Source organism: Bombus fervidus, chromosome 3 (assembly GCF_041682495.2).
Source record: "Bombus fervidus isolate BK054 chromosome 3, iyBomFerv1, whole genome shotgun sequence".
NCBI classification, from domain to species: Eukaryota; Metazoa; Arthropoda; class Insecta; order Hymenoptera; family Apidae; genus Bombus; species Bombus fervidus.
In genome coordinates, this window is record NC_091519.1 from 9,392,657 (window position 1) to 9,403,164 (window position 10,508).

The 10,508-nt window shown below is 30.9% G+C and overlaps 1 protein-coding gene and 1 pseudogene across 1 annotated transcript; both read left to right on the top strand.

The window, feature by feature from the left end:
* Positions 1-145: 145 nt before the first annotated feature.
* Positions 146-2,913, top strand: LOC139998447 (uncharacterized). The gene is made up of 3 exons (XM_074111632.1): positions 146-444; positions 2,299-2,417; positions 2,751-2,913. The coding sequence occupies exons 1-3, from the start codon at positions 355-357 to the stop codon at positions 2,911-2,913; spliced, it is 372 nt and encodes a 123-aa protein (XP_073967733.1). The 5' UTR covers positions 146-354.
* A 3,671-nt stretch (positions 2,914-6,584) lies between these two features.
* On the top strand, positions 6,585-9,396 carry LOC139985388 (WD repeat-containing protein 75-like; annotated as a pseudogene).
* The last annotated feature ends 1,112 nt before the right edge of the window (positions 9,397-10,508 follow it).

Below are 10,508 nucleotides of genomic sequence, written 5' to 3' on the forward strand. Positions count from 1 at the left end.
TCTTTCTTCGGTAACAATAATTTTATATTATTTGCTATCATTGCTATATATATTCTCACGTTTTTACTAATATCAACAATTTAATTTTAGACGTGCGAAATAATTTAATTTCATATTTCTAAATCCATCCTGATGGACTATATTGATCTAATATAAAACATCCGCTGCTTATAATATTAAACAGTTTAGTATATCGTTACATAAGTTTCGTACCTCTACTTATTCCAATTTATTAATTCAATCGGTATCAATAATTTATCTTTAACTTTCTCTTAATGCCTCTCAGTCTGCGGCCACATTTGCTCTGACAAAAATGATAGATCGCCGCGTGCACCAGTCGAAGCGGAGCTTCAGATGTGTGTATTAAGTTTCCGATTCTTCGGAAAGATTATCGAACTGGAAAGCAAAGTTCCAACAGCCGACGAAGAATCAAAACTTTCGACAGTACGAGCCTTTATTCATTCTCGTTTCAGAGCACAATGGAGAACGATGGTTTTCAACGTCGCTTCAGAATTGTTTGCAAATGTTAAAACCAGGTCAGGACGAACCTGTTGGTGAAGCTAGGAACAAAGTCTGTGAAAGAACTGATATTGTTACGTTACCTATTAATAAAATCGTATTCCTTTCATGTGTAGGTGTATATCGAGACGGGTATTCTATCTAATCTTGTTAGATTGTTTTAAACTGGTCGCCATTCTCCCGTAAACTTGCACAGCAGCATTGTTTCTTCCCGGTGAATAGAGATCTTTTTTAATTACCTTGTCGTAGCGCGTATATAACGAGAAATCTAATAAAAACAAGCGGTCCGACCTTGGAAAAAATAAAACGACGTTTATAGTTAAACCTCTCTTCGGGGCATCACTGTTTAAAAATTTTTTTCTATTTTCTAATGGTACTCGATGAACAAAAGCGAAATGCAACGGTTTTCAGTTTAGGAACCCATTGGTTTAAAAGTTATCAATATGTGAATCGATTTGGCAAGTCACCTTGCGACGCGATCCGACCGCCAGAACAATATATAGCCTAACCAAACTACAGCGATAACGCTCATAGTGTCAACAAAGCTCAACACTTTAAAATTTAAAGATCTATCTCCATTCCATAAGACAGAGTAAGCCGTATTGTTGACTAAGACGGTATTTTATTTTGTCAAGGTCATAGAGGTCCCACTGTTTTTATTATTTTTCTCGTTATACACATATCACAACAAGGTAATTAAAAAAGATTTCGTCAAAATCCATGAGGATGTCACACGTCGACAAATTGACCTTCTTCCCAATTAAATGCACTTTTGATCCATTTACATGTTTCGATTTTAATTTCGTTAAGATAATAGCCCTGTCAATTTATATACTTAATACATTTGTTAATATTTGCACATTCGGTGACGCGTACGTTGCATCGATGCAGCTATTTGAACAGTACTACTTACACGTATATCTTGTGAGCTTAAAAACACTAGTAGTAAAAAAGATGGTGTAACTCTAAAGATAGGATAACACTTTAACAGTAACGTTTTAAGCACTTCGTATTTTTAATATAATAAGTATTAATTATTTATCGTTAATTTAGCTAACATTTTAATATTACAATTTAAAGAATTTTGTATATTGTATGCACGGAATATCCCAGTAAGGGTTAATTAAAGGAAACTCTACGAAATAATATCATACAAAATACTAAATATCGTGCAACTATGTTAGACATCTCAATGGTAATCGATGAAAAGGGAAACTCTATGAAATACTCTATTAAGATACTAAATATAGATAGTGTAATGTTTCTCGGTACTATCGCATGTGTTTTGTTTGATGAAACATGCGTCTTTTCTAGCAACTTTCTGGTGAAAACTGGTGTATACCGAGAAGAATATTTGTGTAGGTTGTAAGAGACGCGTCAACCTAGATCTGAAGTAGAAGATTGCAGGAATTGCAGAAATTTTCGTTCGGGGGTGTGTCTGCGTCAGCCTTAAGACTAATTAACTAATCGGATGTCGCGAGCGTCACAAGTATTACCGAAGAAGTAAACGCACGTCAAATATCATCTTTGACGTATCTCTGTATCTTTCCCAATTATAGTTAGCTCCTTACTTGAAATGTTTTCTTCTTGTTTCTTTCTTTATCGTCTTTAATTCGTTGTTTATTTTTATCTAGGTAAACAAACATTTTTATTTCAAAGGAGTATTTTATTTATTTATTTATTTATTTATTTATTTCAAAAAGATATTAAGCACATTTTGAATGTATTAAAAACTGCGTGAATTTCGATATTTAAGATAATATTAATTATACCTTTCAGCTTCTCAGCGTCTCGGCCCACACATTACCGCCCATGAAGATGCTTTGTGCATCATTCATCACATCTTTGCTCTCATCATCTGTGTCAAAAACCCAATCAACTGATGATAGAATCGAAAGGTAATTTAATAAAACATTGTAATTAATAAATTATATGTATACTGTATGGATATGTTTACACATTTATTGTGAAATTTAAAAGAACGACAATAACAAAAGTATATAAAATTTTCAAAGTGAAGTATTCGTTATAATAATTAGTAAGTCAAATAAAACTCTATTAAGTTAACTATATTCATAGGAATATAAAATAGCATTAAGATCCACAGTCTAATTGTGAGAAATGCTTGGAAGTCAACTATTATAATTCAGAAATTAAAACTACTTGAAATGATAACTTAGTAGTTAGTTGATTTTGGACAAATTACATGCTTTTCATTTTAATTTGCTTAGGGATGAAACAATGCATAATGACGAAGAGTCAGAGGAAAGCGAAGAAGAACTGTCACGACGGAAATCTCGAAGACCGACATGTATGTCCCTCTTTCAAGTCCTGGTACGGATTACTGGCACGCACAGAATCCAGTTGCCAATCAGGTGTTCATTACAGACGTGACGGTAAATTTGAAGATTGTTACTATCAGGGAGTGCAAGACTGAAAAAGGATTCTTCCGGGAAAGGGATCCAAAGAGCGATATCTATTAACGATCTTTAAATAAGGACGCTTTAATGCGAATTTCTAATACTGAACCAGCTTGTAAATATAAATTATTTTCACACGTTGAAGTGTAGAGTCGAAAATGGTGAACATATATATATATATACACACATATACGTATATATATGTGTGTGTATAGACAGTATCGAGCTATATATATATATATATGTATGTATATATAAGGACTTTTTCTAAAAAAGTAAAACGGACTCTTTTTTGGTGATGACGAAGAGGATGATCGAGGTTATGTGTAATTACAAAGAAATTGTTCAGCTCGCAGTTTCCTAGAACAAGATGTTACGTGAATATAAAATTGAACGTGGATTTGGTTGGGGACAAAAATTCGAACGGTCAGTTCCGACGTGTCGAATAGAAAATTATCATGTAAGTCAGCGGATAAAAGATAATAAGACTAACGTTATGCGACAAGTAAACGCGAAAGAACAACGGTACATGAGTCGCTGTCACATCGTGATATACACTTGTACATTTTAAAGACGCTTGATAGACCGTAAACTCTCTGTACCAAAATCAGACAAAAAGAAAATGCAAAAAGATCTGAAGGAAACATTTTAGAGGATAAATAACATTTTCTCATTGATTGCATTTCCGCTTGTATTAGAATTCTGCAGAAAAAAAAAAGATAAAGAATGGTGGGATACCATTGTAAATTAGTTAATTTCAAATTTTACTATGATAAAATAGTACAGATCTGGAAAGAAATATTTTTCTAATTCATTTTTAGAATAATCAAAGCAGCTTCGTAGAAGCGTTTTAAGAAAATATGAAAAAAATGAATTTTCGAGTATATAGAAAGAGGAATAACAAAAAAGGAACTAATGTTATCTTGATGACGTATTTCTCAGCATTATGATATTATATTGTATTTAACTGATGAATACCACTCTCATTTTTTTCTCTTTTTCTTAGCGAGTAATATTTTGTCACAAAAAGAAAAGAAAAGAGGTGTATCATTCGTTCGTAGATTTTAGATTTGTTTAGAGGCACGAACGCATTATTGATTTTTTTTTTCAAGTTGTTATAGCATCACACTTACACAAACAGACCTACACACATACACATACAGTTCAATGCACAGTGACAAACAAGCTGAAAAAAGGAAGCAAAACGATGTACGTTATCAACAACATAGTACATGATAACTTCATAATCTATATAACATGTTTTATATCGGTTGTCGGTGTTTTTGTTACGAATCGATTAAGTATTGTTTAAACGTGTTAGATGTTGCATTTTTTTTTATACCTTCAAAGGTATCTTTTCTTTCATTTCCCTTTTTTTCCATTTCAATTTAAGGACTGACTGCGTATTATACGTTTTCATACACGCGACATTTAATTCCAACGATATATATATACTTACGAATATGTATTTCGAGAATTGTTTATGCATATCCTTGAGAGAGCGCCATTTTATTTTTTTAAGATGGGTTGTCGACGTGTATTCACCAAATAGGAATGTTCCTACCTCGAAAACGGTCATCTTGAACAGAGAATCGAGTACAACCAAATTCTAACGATCTTCTATCCAAACAATGTAATTAATTAATGTCGTTGATCTTCTTCAAAGATTGACTCTATTCTCTTCCTTTTATTTTATTTTACCTTTCTTTTTCTTTTTAACTTTCGCTGCACCGTATATTTGGCGCGCGTGTGCACCAATTTCGGAACCAGTAAATTCGTGATACAGTTAATTATATAAGCGTAAATCTTAAAAGGAAAAAAATACATATACGTTGCTTATTTATTGTAACTAATATAAACGAAGAAAAGTTTTTTTGGTTTTTACATTCTTAGTATAGTATTAGAGACTATGCGCACAATACGTCCTATTTTATGAGAAAAGAACGAGCCTCGTTCGAAAGACTTTCCTTCTCTGTCGTACATTAAAATTGATTAACTATAATTTAAAATGATAAATCGACGATACATTAGTAATAAATGTTTAATATTTCTTCTTCTTCTTCTTCTTTTTTTTTTCTTTTTTTCCTGATTGACTATGTACGATCTATTTCCATGAGAAAAGCAGAATTATAACGATTTATCTTTTTAAACGAGAAAAGAAAATGGGACTATTTGTGTGCAGTTAGGTCGCGCGATTTCTTGCAATTCGCATTTGCAAGGAATTTTAAATACACGTTTATTAAATTGTTGTGTAATGTAAACCAATACACTCTGTATATTGAGAGAGAAATATTCTGTAAAAATTGTAAATAATTAAACACTTATAATTCTATGATAACGGAGCGATTTAAGAGCAAGAGTGAGAATGAAAGAGAGAGAGAGAGAGAGAGAGAGAGAGAGAGAAAACGCGTAGCTTTAGACCTTTCAGTTCATCGTAATTGTAAATAGAGAAACAGAAAGCAAGAAACCCCTTTAAGTTGTAAATGTAAGAATCGCAGAACTGCAGATCTAGGAGAAAAATCCTTTTTAGCTTTAGAGACTTTGAGATAGACTGTGCGCGTACCTTCAATATTGTTTCTGTACTTATAGAAATATTCAGATTCTACTTATAACGATTTAAAAAAAAAAAAAAAAAGATGAAGTCAACACAGATACACACACACCGACACAAGGAGAGAGGAAAAAATGTGAAAAGATAACCCAGCGATTACGCAGGCATATACGATGTGAACCCCGGTAGTACCAAATTTAAACGGTAATTTTAGTTCTGTCTGGTACAGATTCCTTATATTTCAATAAAATCTTTATTTGAATTTTTGCTCGCGTGCAGTACTTGTTTTCCATCCACTCAAAGCTGAAATTCATGCGCCTTATTTATTGATGCAGCTTCAAAGCCTGATCAGTTTTTCTTTTTCTAAGTTCCCACTTATGTTACTATCCATAATGTGTAAAGTTAAGGGAGAATAAAGCAACAGTTACTCGAAAAAAGGTTTCGTCGAATAGAATATGTTAAAGTATGAACAATATTATTGTGTTTAATGTTTTATCAATTTTCTTTCTTTTTATTAATATCACACATTCATTATTAATATTTAACGAATATATAGAATACAATAATATGAGTATAATTATAAAGATACAATTTTTTACAATAAGAAATTGAAACTTATCGGTAGAGGAAGTAATTCAATTTAAAACCGATTAATTCTATTATGTTAGTAGAATTAATAAATGCGTAATTCATCTACTATTGATAAAGAAAATTCCCTACGGTTCGAATCTACTATGTCAACATAGAGTATTGCAGATTCCTATAACAGAAATACTACAATTATCGATGCATTTTATAACGTGCATAAAGTATTTCAGATGTCGCTAAACTACAATTTCAATTGTTGTAGTAGGTGAATGTGTAGTCTGTAAATTAATAACGAGCTTTTAAAATATTTTATTATAGTTGATATCTTTATTTATGAATATTAAATATATAAATAATTAAACAAATTCTTTTACATTTGTTAAGATTATTACTAGCTGTTATTACGATTGTGAAAAAATACACTATGATTCTTCCAAATGAAGTTGTACCTATCGATTTAGGTATTTTTATCATTGCAGTTGCAGAAATGGAAGAAAAGTTTGTTTAAGTATTTGAATCTTAGATACCAGAATGCACCATGTGATAGGCATTTAGTTTGGTTAATTTATATTTTAAGTGTTTGTAATTATCAAAATATAATATTTTTTACTGTATTTTGTATCTTATTGTGTCATTAATATATGGGGTATACAAAACCGCGTTTAATTATTAGGAACATTAGTCTCATACAACATAAGTGAAAAAATGCAGATGAAATTGAATACGCGACGCGAATCAACAAATATTGAAGTAATTGATGTAGACGATTTAGTTGTAACGAGAAAAGGTGGAGGAAGTATAATTGATCAACGGCCAGTTTTTTCACACGATGGAGAGTAAGTTTTAATTCAGCATATACAAAAATTATAATTTCTTTTGGCGTTTAAATATAAAATTTTTGATTGTAAACATAATGGTACTAAACATGTACTTCATTAATTTTGTTAATGAAATTATATGAAGAAATATCGTTATAAATGTTAGACTATGGTATTCAGGAAAAAAGTTGTAGTTAATATTTCTATTAAGTAATACATATACGTTACAGAACGTTATACATAGTATGGAAGCATGTTATAAGAGCTTACAGTACACAAACTGGAGATTTTGTTAAAGAATTAGAACCAGCAAATTACAGAATTGCAGGATTAATAATACATCCAGAAAATCCCAATCTGATCATTGCCTGTACATAAAATGGAGAATTAAATTTTTGGAGTTGTCAAAGTGGCATTATCACAAAGAAATTGGTATAAACATTAAATATATTTTTTAGCGGTATAAAATCATGATTTCCTTTTTTGAAGCTTTTATAAATCCATAATTGTTATACCTTTTACAGAAATTAACGTTTCAAACAGAGCCAAAGATAAAAACGTTTCACATTGTAAATTATAAAACTCATAATGGAAATGAATTGCGTCAAGTGCTTGTAACATATATTCCCAAATGCAACACAAAAATTTATATAGTGTTATTTGATCTGGATAATGGAGTTTGTGCAAAGTCTACATGTATATCGTAAGAAAAATTTGCACTTCAATAATTATGAATGAAGTTCTTATTATATATTATTTATATGATATATTATTTATATGATATATTATTCTTACATATTATTACAGGACAAAATCTTGTGAATACTATGTTGATATAATTGGTAATTATGGTCAAAATTTAATAGCACTCCTTCATGATGTAGATTTGCATATATTGAATCCATCAAGAAATTTTGTTGATAAATTGTATGTGTTATATTGTAATTGTATATACCATAAACATTGTAGGTGGTCACATGTATACAGGAGGAGGAGAATGTGTTCTAGTGAAATGGGTTTTAGCAAATCCACATCAAAAATCCTTCCTTCCTCGATTACCTGCACCTATTAAACACCTTACTATTGCTCCTGATAATTTATATGTGGCTGTATCTACTTTAGATAATGGTATGAATATTTTTAAATATTTAAATCTTTAAATCTATTTTAGATAGATGAAATACATTTATAAAATATATCTATATTCATAGGTATCGTGGTTGTAAATCCACAAAGAAAATTGACATCAGTTATACAAAATTTTACATGGGGCGTGACCTTATCTTCTAAAGATCTATTTCCTGCTGGTCTTATTGTTGATCCACGTACGAATTGTTTAGTTTTAAATAGTCGTACTGGACATGTTCAATTTTATAATACCCATACAAAAAATTTATTATATAATGTGAGTAACAGTGTAATATAAAACAGATAAAAAATTTACGCTATGTCGTTTATTATCTTGTAAATAAATTTTCAGATAAATATTACGGCACAAAATTTTTTAACGCAAGAGCGTAATGTTCTTATTATAAACACGGAAGTTACAAAGATAGCAATAAACCACGATGGTATGTGGATGGCGACTGTTGAAGAACGAAACGATAAAATGTCATGTATAGGAGTAAGGCTGAAATTTTGGATGTATGACGTTAAACAACAACAGTAAGTACAAGATATGCATTCTTGATGTGTAAATATTAAGATACTATGTTGTCAACCTGTTAGGTTCGCATTAAATACATCAATCGAGCTTCCTCACGATGGTGGTGTGAATGCTTTACACTTCCAACCGTGCATGTTATTCGGTGACGAGGGAGCACTGGCAGTTACAACGGGCAGTGATAGAAAATTCAAATTATGGCATCTCGTAGAACCTTCATCCTTACACAGTATGTAAAAGTTATGTTGTAATAAGAGAAATGTAGTATTAAATTTTAAGATTAAATTTGTTTTAGAAAAAAATAAATACTGGCAGTGCCATAGTGTAGGAGATTACAGAAATCTGCCTGCAACGGATGCTGGTTTCTCGATTGATGGTTCATTAGTTGGTATTGGTTTCGATTCTAGTCTAACAATATGGACTCCCGATACTTGTACATTTAAATGTAGCCTTACACATTCTCAATATCAGTATCCAGTGACATAAGTTTTATGAAAAATAGACTATATAATAATAATAAGAACAGCATTGGGTTTATTATATATGTTTTATAGACGAATTGAATTTGGAAAACAAGATGCTTGTCATCTTGTGGTAGCAGTTTCCACGCAGCATATTGCGGTGTGGAATATCCTGTCACTTACGTTAATATGGAGCGTACCTCTAAATATTGCAACTCTTACAGCAGATCCGAAAACAACGTACATGGCTGTTTTTACGACTGATAATTCACGTAAATATATAACTTGCTTTAAAAGATACCCAAATTTTTATTATGACGTGCCACATTTCATTTCATTTTTATATAAGTTTGAGTATTTGCAGCAGAATATTTAGAACAACTGGTCGATGAAACTTGAAATATTGCGACTTATTCGTTACGATTGTCCAAAGTGTTTTTGTCAGTCCCTTCCTAAACGGTAATGCCGACAACGGCGTAGTACGCCATCGAATTTTCTGTAGCGTAGACAGTGCCACTGTGGGATCTGTCGCATTTTTTCGATCGCCTGCGAGTTATGCATCTTAAAAAAATAATTGGTAACGTTTAATAAAATTCAAAGAACCATGTGCACTATAAAACAAATATATAAATAAATTGAACAATCTTTTTGATAAAAGGAAGTTGCAATTTAAAATGTTCCATTTTTATGCAAATTTTATTTATAAATCACTTTTATCATTTCTGTTTTGATAATTGTGGTTTTTTTTTTTTTTTTATTTAATTTTAGAATTCAATTTAAAAATTATACAAAATTAAAACTATGATATACTTAAAATAATTTAACATCATTCTTCCGTTTCTCAATTATATTACAATTTTAATATCGCTATGAAATATTACAAAAATTTATGATAAAAATATTTGTGAAATAGAATCTCGGGATTGTGACTTTGGAGGAATTAACTATAATCGAACGATTCGAATGGAATTTTCACAAGCATAATTTCTGTTTACAGTACCACCTACAGTTCGGTTTGATTAGATATACCAATACAAGTAGAGAAAAGAGATTGATTTAATAAGTACCATTCGCGAGCAACGTCCACTCGTGCTTGCAATATTATCATATGCATCCCACGTGCTTATAAGAAGGGAAACACGGAATTCCATTTATTTCTATTGATTTCTCTGCACTCTGCGTAAAAGATTAAAAAAAAATTCCTCTTTATTTAAAGAAGAGAAATATTTCACACAAACTAACAACAAATGGAACAGTAAACGTATGAAATTAATTGGAAATTCAATTATAACTCTATATCTAATTGAGAAAGTCTTTGTTGTATCTATATGAATATCGATGACCGAATTATGTCATTTCAGGCGAAATTATCGCCATACACGTGTATTATGTGTTTCCTCTTTATCTATTTACTCCATTTTGTCAATGCAAACTCGCGCGACCTAACGATAACATTTTCTGATTGCCAGAAAATCATGACTTGTTTGA